This window comes from Lynx canadensis, chromosome D4 (assembly GCF_007474595.2).
Source record: "Lynx canadensis isolate LIC74 chromosome D4, mLynCan4.pri.v2, whole genome shotgun sequence".
Classification (NCBI taxonomy): Eukaryota; Metazoa; Chordata; class Mammalia; order Carnivora; family Felidae; genus Lynx; species Lynx canadensis.
In genome coordinates, this window is record NC_044315.2 from 41207513 (window position 1) to 41234891 (window position 27379).

General features: G+C 38.1%; 1 protein-coding gene across 1 annotated transcript in view; it reads right to left on the minus strand.

Moving 5' to 3' along the window:
• Positions 1–3583: 3583 nt before the first annotated feature.
• Positions 3584–27379, minus strand: part of BNC2 (basonuclin 2) — a 70926-nt gene continuing 47130 nt past the window's right edge. The window contains exons 2-3 of the mRNA XM_032595514.1: positions 20533–22502; positions 3584–4653 (exon numbers count right to left, since the gene is read on the minus strand). Coding sequence (XP_032451405.1) covers positions 3993–4653; positions 20533–22502 — 2631 coding nt within the window. The 3' untranslated portion in view covers positions 3584–3992. The remainder of the gene's footprint in view (positions 4654–20532; positions 22503–27379) is intronic.

The following is a 27379-nucleotide window of genomic DNA, read 5'->3' on the forward strand; positions in this document are numbered from 1 at the left end:
TGTTTTCAAAAAAGATGTTTGTCACGTTGAGAAGGAAAACATTAATACCTCCAAACCTTCAAAAGCCATCAGGCTGAATTGGACAGCTAGACTAAGATCTGAGATGCGTTACACTGGGTTCACTTATCTCAATACAATTCATAGCAGAACAAAGAATGTCAAGCTTTTTAATCACATTTTAAAAACCAAATTACTTATTATCTATCCTTTCTCTTGCTCTTTGTCATCCCCCTCCATAAGCATGCAGATATTCCCTAAAGCAGACTAAGCCTTTCTGATATGTACAAAAACATAGTTTAGAATGATCAAAACAGTAAGTTTCAACATCAGCTAGTGAACATGCACATTAATAATACTGCCTCATTTTCTACCTGTGACAAAACTGTGGTTAAAATTAATCAAATGGGAAAAAGCTGCTTCGATGAAAATCTGCATCGCTGTTAATTTTCAGCCAGCACAGGATGGATGCAGCTCGAAAGAAACAGTTTCACAAAAGAAAACTCCTATGAAGAAACAAACAAGTAGGAGCAGACAAAGATGATGGGCCCAGTGATTAAAATGCTTTCTCCTTCCTGTTTGCAAGTAAGCCTTGGGGTCACCATCTTAACTAGGTTTACAGTTAAGCCAAACATTGCACTCGGGCGCACACCCAAGAACAGGCAACACTTTGGGGCGGGAACCTCTGTGCAGTTCATAATTTTACATTTCATGTACCGCTTCCATCCACTCCCCCATCCCTTTTAAGCAATAATAGGCTTTATATTGGAAAGTGTTATTCACCCATTTAGAAGGCCACCATAACATCTGGGCACTTGAGGCACAAAAGTAGTAGCAAATAGGGGAGATACTTAAAAAGAGCCAGTTGCCCAGGACTCACTGCCATTTCTCTGACAAAATGCAGGTGAACACATTCAAATTTCCAAGCAAGGGAAATTCTAGTTTGAGAATCTCATTACTTCTGGACTGTTCCATCTGGCTCTCCACATTAGCCCAGTTTGTGGCAAGTAACAAACATTTGTTCTAAGCCTGGTTCATCTACTGATGTGACCTGCTGACAGCTATGGAATTCACTCACTAGGACTATTTGACCTTTTAGTTGACATTAAACAGACTAAACACTGATTCTGTACAAGATGAGTTCTAATATCTCAACCAACAGTGTAACTTTTAAAAATCACTGAAATAAAAATGTGTTATTTTCATAAAGCTAAGTGTAATTCAGCCTACCACAGTCCAACATTTAGTGTTTCCATGATCTTTTGTTGGGATACTAAAAACATTTTTTTTCCACCCTTTTTGAATCGAATCATTTCGTAATGGGGCAACAGCACAACACAGAGAACGCTAAGAGGACCAAAATGTTTGCAAACAAACTTTCATTATTCTAGTTCAGTTTTTCACAAACATACTGTACATAGTCTTATATGGTATAAAACAAAGGAAAACATCTCTGTCTATTCAATTTAACACAACACCAAAATAAAGCAATTAAGACTTTGGGGAATTCAAAGGTACAAGAAAACAAAAATGGTTATTACTAATTCCTCAGCTTTTTACCGTAAACATTTGTCATTTAACAGACATAGTGTTTGATATGGTTTCTTTTGTACTGCAAATACTTTTGGTCTTTCCTCACTGGAGAACAAAGTGAATTAAATGAACCCCATAGTATCCTCTGAAGGAGATGAGAAGATGAAGCTTCTAGACAAGTCTAGCTTATCTTTAAGAATCTATTGTTTCTGAAATTTTTACAAATAAAAATACTGAATCCTCAACTAATGATGCTTATTTTTGGAAACAATAAATACTGTGAGGTACAATAAATCCTACAGGAATAATAATAACAACAGAAACATATTAACAGTTTCCTTTGGCAAATTTAACGGAAGTGAATGCTGATGTGAACATAGAAAAAATAATTACAAAACATATGAAAAATGGAAACAACATGCAAAGTTAAAACAAAGGGGGGCATTTCTAACTTTTAGACTGATGAGAGAAATGTTTGAGGCCACTAAATGCAGAAAAGAAATACATTCTCTTTTAAATTATTGTGTACTGTTAGACAAAATATTCCTTGTTTATCTGTCTCCCCCCCTCCCACCCCCACCTTAAAAAAAAAGGAAAAAAAAAAAACAACAAAACACAGTCTGCAGTGCACATCCTAATGGTTTTGGCTGCAGACTGAACTTGAGTAAATATCATCATTTAGTGAGTATGTTGTGGTAGCTGAGGGCTGCCCATGTGGTTAACCAGCTCAGGCAACATGTGTAAACATCGGAAACAAAACAAAACAAAACAAAAAAGGTTTGGAGAATCGCCTCCCCCTCTTTCTCACTCTCAATTGCTTGGTTTCAGGCTTGCTTTCATTTCTCTCTGACAAATCATGTGGGGAAACACAAAACACTCAACAGTGAGAGATCCTATTTTAAACCCCCCTTCGTCTGGCTTTTCAGAAAGGAGTGTTGCTCAATTCAAGTTCAGCACATGTTTTCAAAGCTTCCAAGTACTGCTGCTGTGAAATGTCTTTTGATTTTGTCTATCAGACAGGCCTGAATCATAGGACTACTGCAGAACTTGCAACAAATTACACAGCCATACAACAGACCAACCCAGTTCAGACTTTTGCTTTCTTTTTAAAGGAGAAGGGGTAGGTCCTGCAAATGAGTGTTCAACACTGTTACTGCATTCAGCTTTGTTCCATAGTGAGTAATTTGGGCTTTTGTATCCTGAAATATTATCCTGCCTCTGAAGAATAAATGCCTTGGCTGTTTCACACCACATAATTTTGTTTTCCTTTTATGTAACTTAACATATAAGCAAGAAGGATGCAATGTTGATTCTAATAACATTCGGCACTTGAAAGAATCACCAAGTGTTGTTTTTTTTTTTTTTTTTTTTAAAGCAGTTTTCTGGTGGCCGACAAATTGGCCTGTGGTTATGTTGAGTGACTAATTGTATTTTCTTTCCTGGAAACTTGTGCAAAGTTGGCAGTTTTGTGTTAACACTAATACTTTTGTTTGGCATTTGTGCCCTATACTGACCAGACCATTTTTATACAAGTGAATTTTTTTAAAAAAGACACTTACTTGAAGTATGGCAATAGTTTAAGGATAAAAAAGAAGCATGGATATTACACGTCCCCTTGTAGTGTATGAAAAAAAGTGCATGACTGGGTTTATGTACTAGTACAGGACATTTTAAAAAATCAGATCTGTGCTGTAAAGCATGCCAGCACCTCCTTATCACTCTATCTAGCAGGTAGTAAAAACAAGACCATGGTTTTTTTGTTGTTTTTTTTTTAAAGAAATGTGCATTAATGCTAACATAAATGAAAAGAGCTAGCCAGCAAACTATTTTTTTCCTGCATATCTAACAGCTGGATGTAACTGTAAAAATTAAACAAAAGAGTTAAACAACCATCAATACAATTGCTTTACATCATTGGCCTCTCAAGGCTAAATATTTACAGGTGAATCTGCCATGCTTTAATTGAAGATTCTCTCAAAACCTTAAAGTTCACAAAAGACAACTATTAGAAGTTCCTTTTTTGTTTCTTTTTTCTTTTTTTTTTTCCCTTTTATTTTTTTGCAGGCAACAGTCATGGGTACAAGAAACTGTCCCTTTGCAGAGGACTAAGAATTCTTATTCTGTCAGAATTTGGGCCGGTTGCACACTTTATGTGTGTGTGTGTGTATGTGTGTTTTAAGGGTACTTTGTTTTCACCCCCAAATTAAAGATCCCACCCCTTTCCCAAAACTATAAAGGAAAAAGAAAAACAATTTCAAAAGCACCTAGTGTTTATCTTTTTATATCTAAAGAAAAGAAAATGTGTGTGTGTGTGTGTGTGTGTATGTAGACACAGAGGCATACATTTGTATACACACACACACATACACATACACCCAGGTACACAAGCACACACTGACTATGGCAGTTCAAACATGTAGGCCATCTGGTGAGAGCTGGCATTTGTAGTGTCCATTCTGAGACTAATCTACTGAAGTGAAGGGAATGTTTTTGTGGAGATTAGGGTTCTGACTGTGCCGATTTCGGCTTCGCACAGAGGAGAACATCATATTGCAACCAGGGACTTTGCACTTGTGCATTTCTCGCAAATGCACAGTTTTGTAGTGCACTCTCAGAGTCCCCTTGTTGCTGTACATTTTGTGGCAAATGTTGCACATAATCCCACCATTGCTCCCGGACAAGCTGTTGAACATCAGAGATCCTGAAACTTCAGCCCCTAGACTGCCAGGGAGGGCAGGGGCCTCGGCCTTGTGTGCTGACTCCCCACTGTCACTCGCCCCGTCAATGTCGTCGAGAAGAATACCCTCGTCGCTGCCTGCGTCGGATTCTCGGGAAGAATGGATGCTGCTGCTGGACTGGAGGCTGGAGGTGGTGCTCAGGTCAAGGACCATGTAGTCCTCCGCCATGCCTCTCCCGTACCCGTTCAGGTGGGAGTCTTCAGTCCCTGCGGGAGAGGAGGCGTCTTCCCTGACATCGAGCCCCAAGGGGTGCTGGGCACCATAGATCTTCATCAAAAATTCATCCCGGAGGCCCTTGCTAAGAGAGGGCTGCGCTGAGTCCAGGCCCATGTCATCGAGTTCTTTGGTCAACAGTTTGCGATGCAGGTTTATGTTGGCACTGTGTCTAGGAAAACAAGAGGGAAGGGGGGGGTAGGTGTAGAGGGAGTGGGGAGGGGTGAGAAAAAGGAGAACATTTTAAAATTGATTCAGCTTCCACCAGGCATCAAATAAGCACATTCATTGCTAATTACACCATTATAAAAGCAAACATTTCCCTACATCCTCAGGATTTTGGAGTAAGTGGTAGTGGGGAGTGCAATAAGGGGAACTTTTCATTAACATCATTTTTATAAGAGTAAAATTCTTCAATGGTAGGATGAATGCAAGCCCATGCACCTTTTTCTCAATGATAGTTCTCTTAGCTTTACTAGGTAGCAGCATCAGCTGCAGAGAATCTCATGGCAGAGATTTCAGAATATATTAAATAGGACAAAAGAATGGAAACTTTCTGCTGTCTAAACTGAATAATTTGAATTTACACCTAAAAAAAACCCCCACAAAGCAAAACAAGCTCTTTTTGTCCTGTAGCACTTTATTTAGAGGTATAAAAAAGATCATTTTTTTAAAAAAGTAAATGGTCTAGATAATTTCGATTTAACTTCAAAAAATAATGAAATCTTTCCCCCTCACCTTCCTACACTTCAAGTTTTATGTAGGAAAAATTTAGTTTTACAGATTAGTAATTTGAAATAGGGTTACAGACTATCATAAATCCCTTTCCTCAGAATAATGTGGGATCTCAACTTATCTAATAGGAAAACAGACTTAATTTTCAGAAACTGCTGCCTTTTAGAGTTGAACATGCTTTCATCAAGTAATTTGACTTTTAAAATGTAATCCTTTAAAACAAACCCTGAAAAACAGAAATTGTTTTTTAAAATAAAACCCACCCACCATTTAAAACATCACACTTAACAACAGAAAAAAACCCAAAGAGACAAAAAAAACACCCACACAATAAATACCCCCCAAATTAAAGCACAATATACAGTCCCTCTACTTTAACAACTGGAATCTGCACTTCTAAGACAAGCAAAACTTTTACTCTACTAAATGCTTTGCTTGTGCAAAAAAAAAGAAAAAATAGGATTTGTCCCACAGCATCCATAGATCCGGATGTCATGATTTACAAAGCCTGATATGTTATTATCTCTCTGAAAACATTGCCTTTGTATTTACACCCCCCATTTATTTTTAAAGTGCCCTTGGGCATATACCTCTCTCCACCTGCAATTCTCACATGTTTGACAAGTACCTAAATTGAAGGCTACCCTTCCAAAAAAAAAAATAAATAAACCAATAAGTAAATACACAGATACATAAAAGCTTCTCGGGAATGGCGGAAGCTCTCCATCTTGAAGAAGTAATTGTGATAATAGAAATGACCTAGAATGGCCAGTGTAACATTCAACAGACCTCCTGATTATAATTAAAATGTATGAAAGACCAAATGAGTCACTCCATTTGGTGACAAGCATGGCTAATTTCTTAGAGATGGTTGAGAGGTATGTGCCTCAGAGACAAGAAAGGTAGGAAAGACTTCTCCACCTTTCCACACAAGACAATATTTAGCACTCTGGGTGTTAAGGGGCAGAGGGGCAGCAGCCCTCTCCACACTGCACTTAGGAAGGCTGAGCTTACCTTGTGATAATAAGATCAGCTTTCTAATCTTTTGCTAAATCGATCACAAAAGAAAGCAAGAATGAGAGACAGAGAAAAAGAGAGAGAAAGAGAGAGAGAGAGAAAACAAATTCACATTCTAGACATCTGGTTTAAAAAAACTTACACAATAAAATAGGGATTTAAAATGTTCTGATCACAAAATCATTTCTGTCATAAGCGATCATCTCATATGCGGTCTTGATGATTTTCAGATCAGCTGTACCATCCAAAAATCATGAATTGAATTGAGATAAACCAAATTCACAGCATCATCATCATCTATAAATGAGTTCTACTCAGATGCATGCAGTGTGCAAATACGTGAGTGATAAACAGAAGCTGTCCCCGCAGTCCCTGCTCTGACACTGTTGCTCCCGTTTCCTTGGTGTCAGATGGCAGATGACTCCAAGTGCAGGGTGCCAAATAAGCAAAGTGCAGGAAATGCCTACCCTGACATGCGGGTGTGACACCCCCCAGAGTTGTAAGAATGTGGAAACAGAGTTACACTAAGTAAAATAACCCTGTCGATAAAACAATCTGCCAACCATAAGTGGCCCATGAAATCCTACCCCTGCTTATTATTTTTAACACCCTCCCCACTTTAATTTCACAAGCACACATTTTGCGATGATTGTAATCTAGAACTCTGTTGCTTCTCACACATCTGCAGTTACCACTTCCTAGATTCACTGCTGAGAAAACAGCAGCCAGACACACAGCAGTCACATCCAGACACACTGAATAAGAATAAATTAACATTAACAAAAGGACACACTGATCACCCAGATGGACACTTCTTTCCTAAGATGACTTGTGAATTACACATCTCTACTGATATGTTACCAGGAAGAGAAGTTTCTCTTCATTTCTCACTTACAGCAATAGAAATCTGTAATCTAATTAGATGATGTACCAGCCCTCAATATCTGTCAACCAAACGATGTGCAGAAATGTGTAGACTAGCTCTGGCACTCCGTTCAAGAGTGTCCCTTTTCCGCTGTCAGCAGTACTGTTGGCCTCTGCTAATATAATTACATTGACTTTTATTCAATTAAGAGCTATCCCTTGCTTAAAAAAAAAGGCTACTTTATCAATTGATTCAGGTGTAATGCAATAATAAAGATGAACTCATGGCAGTGCATTAGCTCTGCTGTTCATAACTTCAGTACATGGGTTCATTCATGGTAGTCGATTTCCATTATGCAACCACAGTTCAAGAGAATTGATTCTTTTATGCTCATTTCTTAATCTATTTCATTTTTGTTTAATAATTGTCCTAAATATCATATGCAAAACACTTGAAGTGGGGATGGGAAGAACAGGGAAGAACAGGCTTTGGAAAGTCTGCTCATTCACTCTCATGATAGTGGGGTTGGAGATTTTCTAACAAACTCAAACAGTATTACAAGGACAGAAAAAGGAAAAGCGAGAGGAGAGAAAGAAGACAGACCTATTCTTTAGAGAGTACTGATCCTGTCCCTCAAGAGGTTAGGTTCAGTCTCTACAGAGTAGACAAAAGACAGCTTAACAAAGACCTATTGTTGGACTCTGGAATCAGTCGATCCAAACCATTAATTGTCATAAAACACTGTCCTCATGAGGAGATACAAAGACCTAGGGTTAACAGCAACTTGCAAGTTTATTTGGATCAGCAAAATTAAAAGGGCAAAAAGAAAGGGAAGATGGAAGAGACACAGAAAGAACTCATGCCTACCGATTGTCAGATGAAGAGAACAGGATCCTAAAATGGGAGGAAAGCCAGGAAGTGCTGGAAATAGGAGAAGGACCCCTAGTAGAGGAAGCAGTGTCCAAGGTGTATGTAGTAAGTGGAAGGAGGCATCTATGAAGGAACCAATTTTGTGCTCTCCAGAGACAGAGATGGTTTTTCTAGAAACAGACTTATTGTGAATATTCATCTCCAGAAAAGAGAAATAATCAATCATAAACAAAAATATATATTGTATTAGAACTCGTTATATAAGAACATACAGAGTATGAAAGTTCTTTCTACTTGCTTTGATTAGATAGGGATGCCTATATTCAGATACAAATTCCTCTTACAGAAAAAAAAAAGTCACTGAGATGGAGAGAGAAGATGAGTTCCTAGGTAGAAAGGGTAAGGATCTGGTCTTACTAGGTAGGGATCTGGTATTAATTAATGAGTACAGTAGCACTCACTAAGAGAAGAGTCCAAAATGTAGCCCCAAGATAGTCACTTTCAACAAGAACACAAATTAAATTTCATTCAATCTCCAGTCTCCTGCAGTAAAGGAGAATACTCTGCACATAGGAGACACTTGAAAGTACTTTTATTGGCCTTCAATCAATAATATGCACAAGTCTTAAAGAAGCTTTTCCCAAAATACATTGAGGAAAAGAAAACACAATGATCCCAAGACTGGAAGCACATAACTGAATATTTAAGAAAAGACACTGGTAATACAGCAAAGGGTAATTCTGACCCTATTAATACCACAGTGTGGTACATGGAAATGCTATATAATTAAGACATGAACTAGTCCTATAACTTGGGGTGTGCTTGGAATTACAACAGCTTCCTCTGAATCTCTGTACTCTTTACTATTCCCTCCACACTACGAGTTTACCAAACGCCTTTTGAAAACTAAGATTCTTAAAAGCAAAAAGTAATGAAGCCTTGGGTAGGGGAGGTCATAAAACCAATATTAACTCCTTGACATGCTGAGTGGAAGTGCTGTAACTGGACTAAAGTGGATACCATTCCTTTTCTGTTTCTTTAATAAAAATTTTACTGATGTCAATTATATTTCAATTAAAAAAAAAGAACACTACCATGCAACCACCAAAGACACTAAATTCATCAAACACAGTTAAGTAACTGCAAGTGAGAGAAAGTAAGTCTTGCTGGGCATTTCCTTTCTCATGTCCCTCTTGTTCTAATGCCCACTTAATGCAATGTTTGACTCATAAAAATTAAAGTTAAAAACATTTTAAAGAAAAAGTGTTTTGAGGTTTTAACATTGACTTTGATATATAGGGAAATAACTTTAAAAAAAATGTTCATGCCCAAATTAGAAAATCAGAATATAGTAGTCAAAATTGAATATAGTGAATTAAGCCATAGGTTACATGAGAAGTCCAATATCGAATCAGTTTTGAATAGAACCATTTTAAACTTAAACAAAATACTTGATTATTAATTAACTGCAATATTTTAGGTGAAATGGAATTGAGGCTCCATTTCAGATTAGGTTTTGTCTTTATTTTCTTGCTCACCTCTGCCACTCAACACACACACACACACACACACACACACACACACACACACACACACTCTCTCTCTCTCTCTCTCTCTCTCTCTCTCTCTCTCTCTCAAATTATACTGTCCAGAATGTCAGTGACATACACATAACAGATACCATATATATGGTGTGTGTGTGTGTGTGTGTTTGTGTATGTATACTTGTGTATGAATGCATATATGGAGGTACAGAAGTAAATTTATAACCAATCTGGAAAAACCTAGCTGCCAGATTTGAATGTACTATGGGATACTGAATCAACAATACTCCTGAATAGAAACGTGTATTATCTATCCAAATCCACAGTAATTAAAAATTAAAACCTGTGCCTCTCATTAATTCTTTTCTGACCTGGATTGCTAGGACATTATTTGTTGGATTTAACTCTCCCAAATTTTTGTTTTAATGGTAGGAGGCTTACAGCTCTGTGAATTAAATGACATTTTTGATAGTATACATTTCTGCAAAACTAGTAGCTGTTCTATAGGATATTATTTAAAGATTCTCTCCAGAAGAGCTGAAAACCATCTCTAGCTCACAAACACATACAAAAACTGAATGTAAAATTTTAGTGAATGCTTAAAAAAAACCCAAAAGTAAAGAAGTACATATGAAATGCAAGAAATAAAAGCTAAGCAAATTCTTGCAAATTAAAAGTATGAAATTCAGTCACTTCAATCTCTTTCAATATAAAACAAATCATCCATACTGGTCACGCAGACAGTTCCCTCTACATTCAAATTATTCACTTGAAGATAAGCTCCCACCAAACTCTTTAGGGGTTTAGCTAATTTACTGCACAGATACGGCACGTCTGTTGTAATAACAGGTAGGATGTATTGGGGTCGACCATTTATCAGAATTAGACTTCTTTTCTCAATTCACAGTGAATTATTCTGCCTACATGACTCCCCTCTCTCAGAGCCCGCCATCCCCTCACGGCCCCTAATGTGGCAGGCAAACAAAATTGACAGTCTCATCTTGTCAACAAGGGGTGATTCTCCTGAGAAGCCATTTAACTTTGCCGAGGAAGCAATGTATTAATGTGCATGTCCCAGCAATGTTAATCATCTTCAAGCTTCCGACCTAACTTTGACGTGAACGAAATCACCAAATTTGTTTACTAAATGAATCGTAATATGCTAATAAGAAAGCATGACATATATGGAAAAGCCAAACAGATGGTTTGTTTACTCCACTTTGCAACTTTATAAATGTTGTAACTCTGAAGATGTTAGTGAGAATTATTGGTTTGTTGGCAGAGGCAAATGTGTCTTTCGCATACTAAATCTGGTGCTACAGTTAGAAAACAATTTGTCATTGCTGTGGAATGCATAAAAAATGTTAATGTAGTAATGGCATTTGGGAAGGCAGATTGGTAGATGGAAAATGTGTATGCTGGATGCTCAGGTTAAGTGTAGAACTGATATCCAACAGCCCTGTTCCCTAACCATTTTACTTGTGAGTTGCATCCGACAACATCAAGGCTTCTCCAGGGTGCTGACTGAATTCAATAGGTACCTGTTGCGCTCTAACGTGACAGGAGCGTGCTGCATTGTGAAGAGGGTTATGTTTTCACAATATTTGGAAATTTCCTCAATCAGGCAGCTCATATGGTGCTCAGTTTACTACTACTGGTGGGTATGAAAAAGACCATGAACACCGGCATCTTTCAAGGAATTAAATGAAGCTGAGCTATAATTCTGAGTTTTATATATAAATATATTTTTACCTTGGATGAACTAACCCTCAAGTCTTCCAACCCTTGTGTTACAGTCTGACTTTTATAAAGAGCTTAGAAGACATGTGTAAAATAACAGGAATTAATTTTTCTCTTGACACTCAAAACTTTCTGCCATTTAAAAAATAACATGTACAACATGAAACCTCAATTTCTTCTTGAGATCTTTTCCAAAGGAGATACTGCCTAAGACTAAATATTCAAAATGCGTTACATCATTAAAACGGTTAGTTTCAGATCTTTTAAAAAGATAACACTAGGGATGTATGAGTTCCTCAAGGGAAGGGACAGAATTTCATAGATCATCAGTATTATTATTTAGGTATGGCCTCATCTAGAATTCTATATTGAAAATGAAAGTACTTAAGATACATGAACAAAAAGAATGCACAAAACCTAATTTATGCTTTTGGTTAAATGATGTTAAAACTACCAACGAAAACACGAAAACTTCAGTTAACTAAACCAGCAATACACCTATGATACTAAACATTTAAATTTTTAGAAACATTCAGTTTTTTTTTTTTTTTTACCTTTTGTTCCACAAGCATAGGGGAAAGCAGAATTTTATATTAAAAAGGTGCTTATTTCTCTCCATATTACGAACCACTCCCCCAACTTCTTAGTCTTACATACTGAGACTACCTCTAATCTTGTGGGATTCCCTGGTGTACCACCATGTAGTGCTGAAATTTTTACCCACCTACAAAAGAGAAATGAGAGAACAAAGTGATCTAAAGAAACCACTGAGTTCATCTTGCTGCCCCAGGATCACTTTGGAGCAAGAAACATTAGCAGCTATCCCAGCCTGGCGCTTATATCTCATTTGAAACATCTCCTCATTCCTGACCAACAAAGAAAATTTCAATAAAGTACTTTTACTGGTTTAACAACAGTGAGCTCCTGGGATTGTCAAAGTGCTAAGCCTTTTCCAAGGAGAGAAAAAATCAGCAGCTCAAATATAATTAACCTTCTATTCTCAACACAAACTGCCACGCACAGGAGCTCTGCAGTCTATTAGCAAAGTTATAATGGCCAACAGGCAGAAGCAAAATTGGTCAAAAAGTTGGCTGCTGCTGTCATATTTTTGGAATTATGATTAATGGCACTAATAATGTGGATGATTACTGATATGTGTATCTCCAGCAGTTTATCATATCGCTCTGGCTGCCTACGTCCACAATAAACAGGATGCTATCATTTACCTCTTTATTGAAGGCAATCCTTCTCTTGAAGGAGCATATTCTAATTACTTCGTAATGTTTTATGTCTTAAACATTTTGCAGCTCTGGACCTTGCCAACTGCTTCATGTCTACCATTGATTAATTACTGAATGTTTAATCAAAATTTAGAACCTAATGTAGTCATTTATGAGCACACTGCAGTGCCAAAGTAGTTAGGCTTTGCTCCCAAGTTTAGAGAGTGTTGGGTTCAAAATCAAATCCCAGCTATACATGAGGATCCAAGAATTTCACCTTGGGTGCTCTGAGGTTGCCAATTCCATCTCTGCTGATGAATGGAAGGTAATCTAACTACACGGTAAACAGCATCTTTACTTACCCTCTCCCTAGTGACTTCCCTCTCCTCTTTCCCTAATTCCCTAATCAACAGAGCACCACCATTGGCTGCTTTGGAGAACAAGAAGGTCCTCGTGAATACCCATCATGAGAACATAGTTTTGAAGTGGTTAAACAAGTGAAAAATAATTTGCTGGGACAAATACATGAGTTTTTTCTTAATGTGGATTTTTTATGGTACTGTCATACAACCATTCACCGTTGAAGTTAAGTGTTTTTTTAATACCATTACTGAACTGCTGAAATGGATGCTAATATAGCTTGGAGTGCTAATGTCAAGTCCTGGTAATAAAAAAGACAGACTGCTGAATGAAATAATTTCAAGTAAAAAATAGAACAAAAGTGCTCTCTCTCTTGCTCTCCACTTTTATTGAATTGGGACTGACTGAGCCAATTGCTTTAGAAGTCTGTAAAACACAATTACTAGTGAGCGAACTGACCCACCAGTGCCCCCTCAGTGACAGAGCAGACTAAAAAGGCAGCAGGGTCAGAGCGGCCCCCCTCAGCTGGCCATCAAAACGAAGAGGCTTCCTTCTGAATGTCTGTTGTTCTCATTGTCCAAATCTGTCTCCTTTTACTTACAAACCCTTGTTATTTCCCATCAATGTGATAAAGTAACTTCATACATTACTTTCCAAGATGAAGATGTCTATTCTGGCTATTAAGGATGATCTGTCTTTTGATATTCTTATTTATGTGGATGTTTATGTATAAACACACATATACATTATGTGGATGCATTTAGATTAGAATGTTAGCATAATTTTTGAATAGCTGGTAATAATTCAGATTGATATATGCTCTAGCAAAATTGAAGCATCACTTATATATGTTCAGCTAGAAACACTTGGCTTTTTTTTTTCCCAAGGTAAAGTCAAAATAATTAGAGCAAGCAAGAAAAAGAATTAAACTAGAAGTGGGTAACATTTTTCCCCCTAGTTAATAAAAGAAGTAATAAACTCCATAAAGTACTAGAGTTAAGATCACTAACACTTCAGGCATAACAGCTTTTTACCAGGAATTTACAACTCCTGTTTTAATTCAAGCAGCTTGCATTGGGACATAAAATCTAGGTATTTTTTTTAAAAGTGTAGTTTTATGTTAAGTAACTGAAGAAAAATCATCCTTTCCTAAAAAGTATTCTTTCCTCTTCTGCAGGCTGTTTCTTTCTCACACATGCATGCGCGCGCGCACACACACACACACACACACACCTTGGCACTCAAGAATCAAAGTTACTAAATCCCTTTTTTATGACATTGTAATTTTTTGGCAAGTGTAAACTCCTTTCATATTCTGCCACATTCGTTTATTTGAAGCTTGTGGGAGTCTTGCAGCAAAAACATTAAATTATTTAAATTATTTCTGAAGCTTTTAAAAGAAGAAAGATGCTTTCTAGCCAAAACTTCACTAAGAAATTTCAATACAGAAAGGAAAGTCTCCCTTCCTCTTAGCACAACAAATGATCACTCATAGTGAGAGATAGCTGGTAAGAAGGCTTTCACCTGAAAGAGAACCACCCTCATCAGAACCGATATGATCAACTGCTAATGTATGTGTGCAGTCTTACAATCTGCTTTCAGTGAGAATGGCCTATGTTTTGTAAGGAAAGATTATCTACAAAACAAGTATCTCGAATAATTATGTACAAGAATATTTATGACCAGTAAAGTCTCTCAGGGTGTCAAATAGATGGTGGCAGACCCAAGGGAGGAAGAAATCAGGAAGATGACCCTTTCCAAGTGCTGCCATCATGAAAAATACTGCCTGTGCACTCAGTATGTGCATTCTGTTCTAAGTGCAATTTTTGCCTGAATTTTCAAGATAATGTCGGCAAGAGTAATAGCTTGTTCCTTTTAAGGGAAATAAGGAGTATGTAGGAAGCATGTCTGTGTTGCAGCTATGTGTGTAGGAAGCTATGTATCAATAAGAGATCTAATATAACTCTCATCAATAGAATGTGTAAGAATCTCTTTGTATCATGAAAAGGAAGTCATTCATCCACCATTAAGTGGTGTTGTCTATTTGGTGCTCAGTTTGGAAGACGGTGGAAGTGACTGGTACAGTTCTTGGAGTGGAGGAGTTGAAAGGTCAGCAGAGGCTTAAATGAGCTTGTCTTACATCCAGCTGGGCCAGCAGGAGATCATTAGGAAGATCCGAGGCTCACTTTAGGCTTGTCAGAGTCTCTCCCCATGATACAAGGAGACCGTTTTGCTCATTGCTCTTCTCCCAGTGTATAAAAAGAACCCCAGAGACAGGAATGACACCGAAGTTTATCTTACTACCAAAGTTTCGCTTGAGGAGGGCACAACTAGCAATTACTCAGAAGGGGGATTTATTTTGTTTGTTTGCCTTTGATGGAAAGTAATGGAGATAAGTACAAAAGACCTATTGATCTGCTGGCTTCTACTGTGAAACCAAATAGAGTAAAGGGTTGGTGGGGGGGGGGGAATCTCTTTCTTAATATTTAAGTGTCAGAGGACCTGTACAACTTCACCTTAGAAAAGATTTTTGGAAAAGGAGAGTTTCAGTTTGATTGGCAAACGTATAGTAAACGAAATGGCTGATGCCTTCAAATGTTCTCTTGTATTTGAAGAAAATTAGTGCACTGTATTTGACAGCTAATTTTATTACGGCAAATAGACTAATAGTTACCTCAAACTGGTGCTAAGTGGCTCATTTCTTGAAGGTAGCGAAATCATGTGCATTTATTGAAAATCTCTCTTTAGAAAAGTTCTCTATAAGTTTCCAAACATAGAGAATGATGGAAAAAATGGATGTTGCTGCTGAGAAGGTGATAACAGGAGGCAGGTAGCATGTTTTCACATCCTCACCTCTGTTGTTAATGTATGCAGTGGCTCATCAGAGGTAGCTCATGCTAATTTATTCCTGCACACCTGTATAGGGCTGGAAGTCAGGTAATCAGACAGGCAAAAACTATACATCTCTGCTTTTCAGCTACAGCTACCCAGAGGCCTATAGAGGAACAAATTTAGTTCTGGAGACATCAGCAGGTTTTAATAAACCAAATACAGATGTCTTCCTCCATACAAATCAAGAAGTTTACATGTTTAAATCTGGACTGATTTAACTAGCAATCAAAGAGAAGGTTCACACTTGGCACCAACAGTTGCCTCATATTTATTTATAAATCACCCTAAGCAAATATTATTTTGTTTTTAAATTTATTCACGGGGGCTGAATCATCTTTCCTACACCTTGAAGATTAAACATATATGCTTACCTTTCTAATAAAATTTAAGACAAACTTTGACAATTAGCTGCCACTATTCTCAGAAATGAGGAACAAAGATGGTAAAGATCATGTAAGATGTAAAACGAGACAAATAGTTCTTTCTAAGCAGATAATGTAGTTTCTGTGTACAAAGTCTTCATTTTAGCTGAGGGAATTTTAAAATTGCCAATCACTAAAACAGATATAAATAGATTTTAATGTATTAGCAAATGATAAGGAATTTCAGGGAAAAGGATAGAAGGGCATTTACTTGTTGTTGTTGTTGGTGGTGGTGTTTTAATAAAAATCAAATGTAGGGGCGCCTGGGTGGCTCAGTCGGTTAAGTGTCCAACTTCAGCTCAGGTCATGATCTCACAGTTCATGGGTTCGAGCCCCGCATTGCGCTCAGTGCTGACAGCTCAGAGCCTGGACCCTGCTTCAGATTCTATGTCTCCCTCTCTCTCTGCCCCTCCCCGGCTCGCACTCTGTCTCTCTCTCTCTCTCTCTCTCTCAAAAATAAATAAACATTTAAAAAATTTAAAAATAAAAACCAAATGTAACTTATAAAGGGCTTCCCTTATACATAGGTGATCCATGGCCATTCAGCCCTCCTAGAGATCAAAATTCAAGACAGATGATGAGAAATGAGCAAAGGTAAACTAGGCCTTGCTAATTCTGGCGATGACACTGTCTCCAGGAAAATTTCCTTTATGAAGACTAGGTTCTAAGCCAGTTAGTTATAATTTCTTCTTCCCAGGATGTTTTTTGTATGCATACTTCAAAACGGAGGGTCAGCTTCCTAATCCCTGAAGGAACACTATCTTAGTAGCAAAAAAGTCCAGGGATAAACAAGAAGGAAGGAAGAGTGTTTAGGGAGTGTCACATCTAATACTACACAGCATCACCAGTATATACTTATATACTTTAGCAATCACCTTATAGTAACATAGTTATTCACAAAGAAAATAATTTATATTTCACTTCTATAAACTCAGAAAAAAATTTATTCCAATAACACCTAGTGACTGGATAAACTGAACCTCGTGAATATAGCTTTCTGTCATTAGTGTGGAAGGGTCCTCTTTGCTTTTGAATTTATTACGCTCACACTGAGTCACAACATTGTGCTTTGAGTCAGCCCTAACAAACCACACATACCTCCTCACTCCCCCCCCATCCCCACCGCCCACTGCTTCTCCTTTTGTATGACTTTAGACAAAGAATGTTCCTGCTTTTCAAAAAGGTTTCAAGTTCATCTTATAAAATCTAGAATGACCATAAGCAAAGACCTGGAAATCTCTAACTGCCAAATCTAAAACACAGTGTTTAACATCTTTCTACTTATATCTTACTAATAACATGCCTATTTAGAGACCAAAAATGCAATCCCTCCTTGTATATAGCCATTTTGGAAAAAGCTCAAGAAGACCTGTGTGTCACACCTGTAAGGTGTTCTAAGCCCCAAGACAAGAAGACTGCTTTTACAAACAGAAGGAAGAGGGTTATTCTGTTAGTTTCATCAGTAGACATCCTGTAGCCTTGCACACTGCAGCCCCCACTCAAAATCCCCTCTAATGCTTTATTTGCACAAGGAAGACATTGTGGAGTCAAGGATGGATGAATCAAGACTCTGGGGAAAGGAAAGAAATAGGCCTGAGGACAGCAGGATTAAAGGCAAGGAAGGGTTTCTGTTTGGGAAGGTCTGTTGGCTCAGAGAAAGGTAAGGAAATTTGTCTTAGCTTCATAGTGAATTGAAGAAGAAAAAAGCAGGGGCACAAAATTCCGAGGACTCTCATGATTAACACAGCAAAAATGAAGAGAAACAGAAAGGTAAGTTTGAGGGGGTAGATCAGAGATGTGCTCCAAGAGGCTCTGTGAAACAGTAGATTAAATTCCAAGTCAACATTAGTGGAATAAGTGACGGTAACAGGCTGATGTGGGAGTAATGTTTAAGTTCACTCTGCAGAGATGCTGGAAGAGGCAGGTACCCCAATAGCATCACTGTTTCTGATTATGTAGTGGTAGCTACGGTTGCATCATATGTTAATTCAAGTCATAGACTCAACAAGGATGAATACTTTTTTTAAGGAAAAAAAATGCTCAGATTAAAGTATCATAGGTTTTGTTACGTTTTTTAACCTGTTATCAAAAAATGTGTGTATTCCTGAAAAGCAAAACTTCAAGTGAGAATCAAAAAACTTGGTATAGTATTTTTTTCAATTTGCTTTTCTTCATCTATCATGTGTTACAAAACTCCAGAATTATAAAGATTAACTGTGATGTGGTATTTCACTCAAATGAAATGAAATGCACTGCCTGTCTTCTGAGGCTTGCAGTCTCCTGTGTGACTGAACACACACAGGAGGATACGTGTACTCTGCTTCCCTAGAATAACCCAGTTATCCCAGACACTATTCTAAATTTCCATACGGCTAGTCATCTGCCAAGCTCCTAATCTCTACAATAAAAATGGAGATTGAAATATTCTCCTGCTATTAATGAATGTTTTTCCTTAGACAAACCACCCTTTCAACAGTACCTCCTTCTACATTAGGACATAAAAACACAAGTGCTTGTGCTTTCTAGTGGTGTGACATAAATGAAAGCACCATGCTTTGGGGTGTTCAGCCTTTTGGCCCCACAGCCATTTATGCGAGTGTTGTAACTTTCAGTATTTTCAGCAAACCAACTAAAACTGTGATAGAATTCATGCAAATAAGCTTAAATTTTGGCTTGTCTTCAAACACTCCATTTCCATAAATATTTTATGCAGGTCTTCATGAGTCTTTTATTTTTGTTAAAAAAAAAAATCCAATGCATTAACCTCATTATCGCAAGTGCACTATTTCAAATATAAAAGAATGAGTATTACTCACAAACTTGGGGGTGGGAGGTTGTATACGGTACTCTATTTTATTATTCAAATTACAGAGATCTTATCTGTTGTATTCTTGTAGTGTCAATGATAACTCAGAACTGAAAAGAACTTTGTGACTAAACTTTTTATAGAACAAGGTAAATGGGACTGGGGAGAAGGGAAATCTTTTAAGAATATAGATTTCTCTTCAAAGCATATTTTGAGTTGTACAAAGAAAACCACTTATTTTCTCAGAAATTTTGCTTTTAATGGATTGGACCCCTTGCATTTCAGCACTATGGAAAATACTTTTTAAGTGTTATTTTTTAAAAAGATTAATCTTTTAAATGTGAAGACAAAACAGGGTATTCTGGAAGCAGGTCACTACTTTTCAGTGGTACTTTTATTATATGTTACTTTGCCAAAGAATTCTAGTCAATTGATAAGTGCTAGAATTTGGGAGGTGGCTATTTGGAAGCTTCCTTGTTTCTTCTACATATACCGATTTTTTCCCATCTAATGAAATTTTGCCTAAAATTATTTTTAAAAGACAACGTAAACCAAAAGCCACATTCAACATAATAGGAAGAATTAACTGGTGTGTGACTCTGGGTTGGGCTGGTGTATTATGTAAATGATCTGCTCATAAGCTTACTTCAAGTGCAGGATAACCGTGTTACCCCACCACTGACCACCTTGACACATTCCATTTATATTACATTTTCTTGAGGATTGAAAAAGAACATTGGAGGTTTAAGACCAGCTGCTTCTGTTTAAACCCAACTGTTTCAGAGCTGTAGCCACATAGCTAAGGTGTGATGTCATCTCAAAGCTGGACATAATATATTCTAACTGATCCTAAAAGTATATGCATGCCCCCCCCTTCTGTGCATAATTCCCACGACAGACTGTATTTTAGACATGTGCTCAAAGACACTCTGAAGTTAAAATAAAGAAACCCATACCACCATACCATTTCCCCACATTAATAATTATTTTGGTCCCATTTTCTTCTAATATTTTCGTGACTCTTAAAAGAATTCAAGGACATACTAAATACTCATGTAAGAATGATAACATTTCTGGTTATACCTACGGAGATGCAGGCTGTCTCGATGTCCTGGACCTATGGTTCTTTCCATCCGTAAATTTCTGTTTCTATATTGGATAAATATGTGTGTATGAAGATAATATATTGATTTAATTAAAAAGCCACAAGGCAAAGCAGAAATATATATAACAGAAGCTGCGGCTTCTAAGTGAAGCTTCATGAGGAAGCAGGGAACTGTGTACATAGTTAACTTATTCACACCTAGATGCATGGGGAAACATACATACACACATACACAGAGCACAGAGAAAAATGGCGTGCATTACTGGGTAAGATGGCATATGATTCTGCATGCTTAATCATAACAAGCATCAACTGCAACAATCCTCCATGAGCATGGCAGCTTGGTTATCTCATGGTAACTGTGGACAATCTTTACGGTGCATCAAAAACATCTAAGTTGGATTTTTTAATGTTAAGTCCAACATGACTGGCACCCTCCACCCCCAGCAGGAGCAGCCAATGGAGATTTACTGACCTGTCTCTGCTTCGGCGAGAGGGGAAGGCAGCATTGCAGCCAGCCACTGTGCAGACATGCATCTCTTTTAAGTGAACGTTCCTGTAGTGAAGCTTCACACTGTAGGAGCTTTTGAAACTCTTCTTGCACACGTAACAGATTTTGGGGTCTGGGCTAGAACACAGGTCACCTTCTGGGGAGAACTTTTGAGGGCTGCCGTAATTCAGAGACGATGTGAAACTTTCATGCAGGGCTGCCATGCTGGCCCCCCCACCATTGTACAGTCCATACTGGCTCATGTAAAACATGTCGTAAGTGGGATCTGTAAATTCTTCCTTCACCTTGATGACATCCTGGTGAGAGGGCTCACTGTGGTTCTCATCAGGCCTCTCACTGCTCATCAGGACTTTTTCGCTCACTTCACTGTGAATGTGCTCATCGCCTTCCATGGACTCCTCACCTAGTTTGGGCTCTGAAGACTCAGATTCATTCTCATAGTCCCGTTCAGGTTCTTGGTCCTCAGAAGTCATGCTGTCAGCCCTTCTTATTTCAGTCCTTGAAATGCACCGGGTCCTGCTATGTTTAGAAAAGTCCTTCACAGAAATGCCTGGACTCATCTCCTCTTGGGAGTGGCAATGATTGTCATGGCTCACATCGTTGACCACAGCTCCGCCATCATTAGGGTCATCATCTTCATCATCAAACTCATCAGCGGTATCAATGATTTCCTTCTCAATCTTCACAGGCATGCTGGACTTCCTGGGCTTCTTCTTGGGTGCCAGGTCAGCACTGGGCTCATGAGTGGCCATCATCACTACTGGTGCTATGGGCTCAGAGGGTGGTGGGGGGTGCTGCTCTATGGTACCACTGGCTGGAATGATGGGACTGGTTGGGAGGGAGGTTGGAGGACTCACCATTTCCCCCGGAGTGAGTAAACTTCTATAAAATGGAGGAACTGGCTGTACAGTCTTTAGCCCAGAAAAAACCAGCTGGCTAGGCAGAGGATTCTGTAAGACGGGGTCTAATGGGGGAGTGGTAAAACCCATTGGGGGCCGGCCAGGGCTTGTGAGTGTGAGATTTGATTTTGTACTTGCTATAACAGGAGTGGCAGCTCCTGATGTGGCACGAATTAAATCTTTGTCTCGGTTATTTCGTAGCATAGGCATGTGAAGGCGAGGATTAGGGTTCGCACTGTGGCGATTCCGGCTTCGGAGGGAGCTAAAGACCATGTTGCAACCCTCGATGGTGCATCGGTGTTTGATCTTCAGGTGAACAGCATTATAATGAATTTTGAGAGTACCTTTGTCATAGAATGTCTTCCCACATGCATTACAGAACACTCTTCCTTTCCTAGAGGCTGACCCCATCCTTCTCATCCGATGAATCCGGAATGAGCTTTTTGGGTGTTCAGTTTTGGTTAGATCACTGACTGGGGCAGAATTCTGAATGGGGGACACACAGGCTGGCTCAGTTTTGGGCTCCACATTGGTAATGCTGGTCAGGGCATTTCTATTAGGCGTCTGATCATTCTTATAAGGTGTGGGAGATACTTCAGATTCACTGCTCTCATTGTATTCATTCTGGGTTGAAAGGCTTGGTTCCCGCAGCCTCAGTCCTGGTTGCTCTAACAGTAGCCCGTTTGGAGGCAATCCAAGCAGTGGGGCTGAGACTGGGTTTATATACTGGAATGGAAGCAGAAATGCAAGGCTGTTAGGGATGTTTTCGAAATGATGAATGCTGGAAGGGTTGCTGTTCTCTAGGTGAGCAAGAAGGCTGGGACTCCGGGTGCGATTATTGCTCTCAATGAAAGTCCTTATGTCTGAGTCTGTCTTTGAAGACGGTACAGCTACGGCCTGCCCTTCTTTCTCCTGAATTGCCATCAGCTCCACAATGGATTTGGTTTCTCCAAATCGCAGAAACTGCTGAAGGGTGATGATTTCCTCTTCTCGAGACATGATGGCCCAGCGGTCCAGCACCTTGCCGGCAGCATCCTAGAGGCCACATCAAAGAAACAACAAAGATAAACACAAAAACTTATTGATTGTGCATAATTATTCAGTGCAACTGAAGGAGCTCTGCCTGCTCATGAAACACCAAGAGTGACAGCAGAAAACAACACACAAGCACGTTCATAAAAGTCAACCCACAATGCAAACTTTTCTGCCGTGCAATCGCAGTAATTACAGTCACAGAGAAACAGATTTGAGTTTAATGTCAAAGCAAACAAGACGTAGACCACTGGGGCTCTATTATGTAAAATGCCTTCACTACTGCTATTTTAACAATGGTCTATATAGTATGCAACTATTTAGCACATATTAGTATAAGACGTGAACACTTGCTGTGCAACATAGTATAAATGCAAAAAATGGTACCTTAATCTGTATTAAATAGGGACACCATAGGAAGGGATTAAGCACATTTTGTGGAATTTACTTCTTCAACACAAGCAGACATGGTACTGGATTTAAAGATGAACATTCCTTTAAATAGGAGCTACTGTATAACTTTCTGAATTAAAAAGATGAAAAAAAGTAGCTTTGCCTTCTGTGCCCCCAATTACTAAGGTGTGTTTTTTTTCTCTTTTTTTAATAGCTATATTTTAGTGTCATTTACTAATAGGCAATCTCATAAGGTAGAATAAGGAAAAACAGTAATTATACTTTTCCTGAAAATTGATTGTAATCCTAGGATTCAAAATTTGAGTTAGACTTTAAGTATTTGACTTTTTTTAAATGATATTCTTATAAATGACAGTTATAGATATTTAGAAAGTAAACATGTGATGGATTTAGATAGAATAAATGTGTAAAAATGTTGTCTCTTAACATCCTCCTCTGATAGCAAAGGGAGTCCATAGAGAATACACATCAGTAATCACCAGACTATGTGTTGTTAAATATACATTAAAAAGCATTTCACACTTTCATTTTTGCTAGTAACTATGAGATTTGCCTGGAGGTAGGACTTAAAAATCCTGCAATGTAATGTCAGGCAATCCATTTCAGCACAGATTGAGAGAAATGTATTCAAATGCTTAAATAATGACTCCATCATTTTCTAGAGCACAGCTTCTTCCTAACCAAGACAGGACACTTCACAACCTCTGTGAATAATACTTGCCCCAACCCTGCCTATCAATTTAAGAATGCATAAAATCTTCTAAAAAACCAAAACTAGATATTTATTAATTACAAAAAGAAAAATCATAACTTTACAATAGGGAAATCTAGCAGACACCACCTTAACCAAGTAATCGATGTGAACATCACCAATGTTAAGTATCATCATGTACTTTCCAACATTTACTGAGAAAAGCACATCATCCCTTTCTTGCTAAAAGCTGTATAACCTCAATCTAATCACAAGAAAACATCAGATAAGCCAAAATTGAAGGGCATCCTACAAAACAGTGGCTAGTACTCTTCAAAGTGCAGTAAAGAGTAAATCAGTAAAGATTAAAAAAAAAAAGGACCAAAGAATGGTTACAGATTAGAGGGAACCAAGCAAACAGGACAAATAAATGTAATATGAGATTCTAGAGCTCCCAGGCCAGAAAAAGGCCCTCAGTGGGGAAACTGGCAAAAGCTGAATAAAATCTCTAGATCAGTTAATAGTACGGTATCAATCTTAATTTCTTAGTTTTATCCATTGTGCTGTGTTTATGTAGAATGTTTCATTAGGGGAAGCAGGATAAAGGGAATTATACTATTTTTGCAATGGGAAATTCTGCCTTATAGATAGTTCTACTCAGCCTCGTGATATAAAATTCTCTCTGGACCAAAACCGTATGGTCTGAACCACGACAACTAGCTCGATTGTAAGGAGATATGTATCATTTATTTAAATTGCTTTACAAAAAACAAGCTCTAATAGTTACGTGCAATGCCTTATAAGGCTTACTCTAGCATTGTATCATTTTACATAAAGTATACGTGTGGGTGTGTGCGTGTGGATGTCCATTCCTACATAAACTGGCCCTCCCTCATTTTGTAGATAACATGAGCCTTCAGGTTAAATATCCTCATGCAGGTATCTTCTCAGAACACTTAGATGATGATGTGTATACATGGTGACTCTGCATGATCCTGGAGTCCTGCAATAGCTAGTTTTTAGAAGTATCACTCAAAGCAAACGGTCTCCTTACAAACCTGTTTTGAAATGGGGGGGTGGGAAACAAGGGGGAACATTGGTGCTATAGGTAAATAGAAAAATAAATTGTGATTTTGTATAGATTATCTCATTTGAACCTCATAATAGCTTCCAGAGCTGAGCAAATGTTTACCAGATGAGGGACCAGGGGTGAAGGAAAGGGGGATGGTTGGTTGAAGTTGCCAAGATGGTAACTTAGGGTCTCGGACTCCAATCCAGAAATTCTGACTCTAAGTTCATTGAGTGTAATGATGGTCATCCATAATGTCATTTCCCAGGTGGGCACAGTGGGTCTGTGACAAGAAATAGGACTTCTCCTGAACAAGTCTGGTCTCTGAAGCACTGTAATGTCCTCCTCCACACTGTTTTTCTTTTAGCATCAAATCCACTCTCCTAATTGTTCTTTTATGGAAGCTTTTACTATGGATTGTGTCTCAGGCTGAAACGCAACTTGAGCAGCACACAGTCATTTCTTCCCCAGGTAGCCTTCACCTAAATCTGCATGTCGATAATGTACTTACACAGCTGGCAGCCTCTGGTATTAAAACAGCCCTTAGAAACCATAGCAACTGATCAAACCCACCTGAGGCATCTCCTTTCCATCACCCTCCTATCTTCTTTCCTCCAACGGAACACAGCAGTCCCATATGGTTTCTCTTTCCTCCTGGCCCTCCACAATGCCTGCCGCTATTTCTAAAACCACTGCCTTTCAGACCTCTTTTAGTCCTGAGTAGCTGTCTTTGCTAAAATGGAACTGTTACGTTAAACCACTTACTTCTAGTGGAATAGGTCCAGGTAAGCAAGATTTAGAACTTTGCTCGTAGCCTGAATCATAAAAGAGACGCTTCATTTATAGTGGTAATGGAAACAGCAATTTATACTACATAGAAGAACAACATAACATCTTTGCAAACAAACGTGCTTGGGAACAGGATAGACATCTACATTACATACTCAAACTAGGGTCCTCCTGACAGGGCACCCTCTGAATCCAGGCAATATGAAGTGCCACAGAAGTTCTTTCCAAAGAAGCCACCATTCATATTTGATCAAAGTTATCTACTACCATTGTAGAGCAACTGCAGAAAGAAACAAGTTGACTTTCTTATACAACATAATGGGTATGCAAGCTCAATGCTACAGATGGCTATCAGGTTTAGCACATCCTTGGATAAACTGGTTGAATGGGACTTGGAAATCATTAAGGGGAAAAAGGAAGGCCTGGGTTCTTTTTCCCTGAAGATCTCAGTGACAGAGGTAAACATGGTCTGGTGTAGTGATTCTCAAAACAGTGGCTTGAGAGAATTCCATGCATGTTCTATATGCTATTTGAAAGGGACCAGAATCTTTTTTTTTTTTTTTTTTTAAATTTTAAACCAGTCTGCAAATAATTGAGAGTAACCATTTGGAAAACTTCTGGGCTATTTGACACTGCTGAAACAACAAAAAGCATGATTTTTTTATTAATTTATTTTTATTTTATTTAATAAGTATTGGCTCAAAACTGATGGAGGTGGGGAGAACTGGTCCTTCCTCACAGGTAATTTGAGAAGTACAGATCTAGAATCTCAGCCCCCTTACATATCAAATAAACTTTACCAGAGTGAATAAGAGCCATAAAAAAGAGTTATTCTATTATCACAGAATAAGCATTTAAAAAACAAATTATGTTAGACCAGCATGAATATTGTGATTGCCGACCAACCCATATGGGGACACTGGTCTTGCATAAGAATAATAAATCACATCAGAGTGTATAACTGGATCTTATCCTTCCCAGTCCATTCTGTAGTTTGTGAGTCAGTTCCTTAAGGTGTTCCCATTTGTAACTAGAGTTCAGTGACCTTTAAACCTTTACACTGGGAATTTTTATTTACAAAATGAGGATAATAAGATTTACCCTGTTAAGTGAAATGCAAGGTATTATTGTAAGTATTGATTTCCTGTGAAATAACCAGCTATACTATTAATTAAAAGATGAGCAACACCAAATAATCCTGACTTATAAACCAGTTTTACTGGGTTCAGAAGAAGTATAAAACACTTAAAATATTTACATGTAAGTATTTTAGATGAAAAGACTTCCTTTTATTTTTGCTGGAACTGGTGATTATCACTCAGTAGAAATCTGGCACCTAGTTCTACGTGGCTCTGCAGAGTAATGTTTTAAAATCTTTTCTGCAGTAGAATCAACTGTCATGGTTTCAATGGCTTTATTTAAGCCTTTTCTTCACATCAAAACACCTTATATAACCTATAGTTTTAAAAGTAAAAGTAAAGTAAAGTTGACTGTTTTTTCTTATTTCAGGGAAAGGGACAGTAGGGAAGGAAAGGATGTAAAGAGATGGAAGAGAGACCAGATGAGAAACTTTGGGATAATTAGACTGTCGGGTGACTTCAAGCCCACAGACTCCCCAGTCCAAGAAGGAACCCATCTGTGTTCATGGCAGGCCACTACCATGCTATAGCACAGAGGGAAAGCAAAGCCTTTCTTTCTGTCCATGCATGGAAATGAGGGAGGAAATACTGAACACAGCAGAGTTCTGGAACTTATTTTCTCTCACATTATTCAAATTATTAAGTAAGAAGATTGTTTAACTCTAAAAGACAAGCAGAGAATAATTTAATTTTCTATTCTATTACATGAAATTCTTGTCAGTCAAGTTTAAGGCATATTTTTAAAAAAAATCCTAAAAATGATTAGCCAAGAACTAAA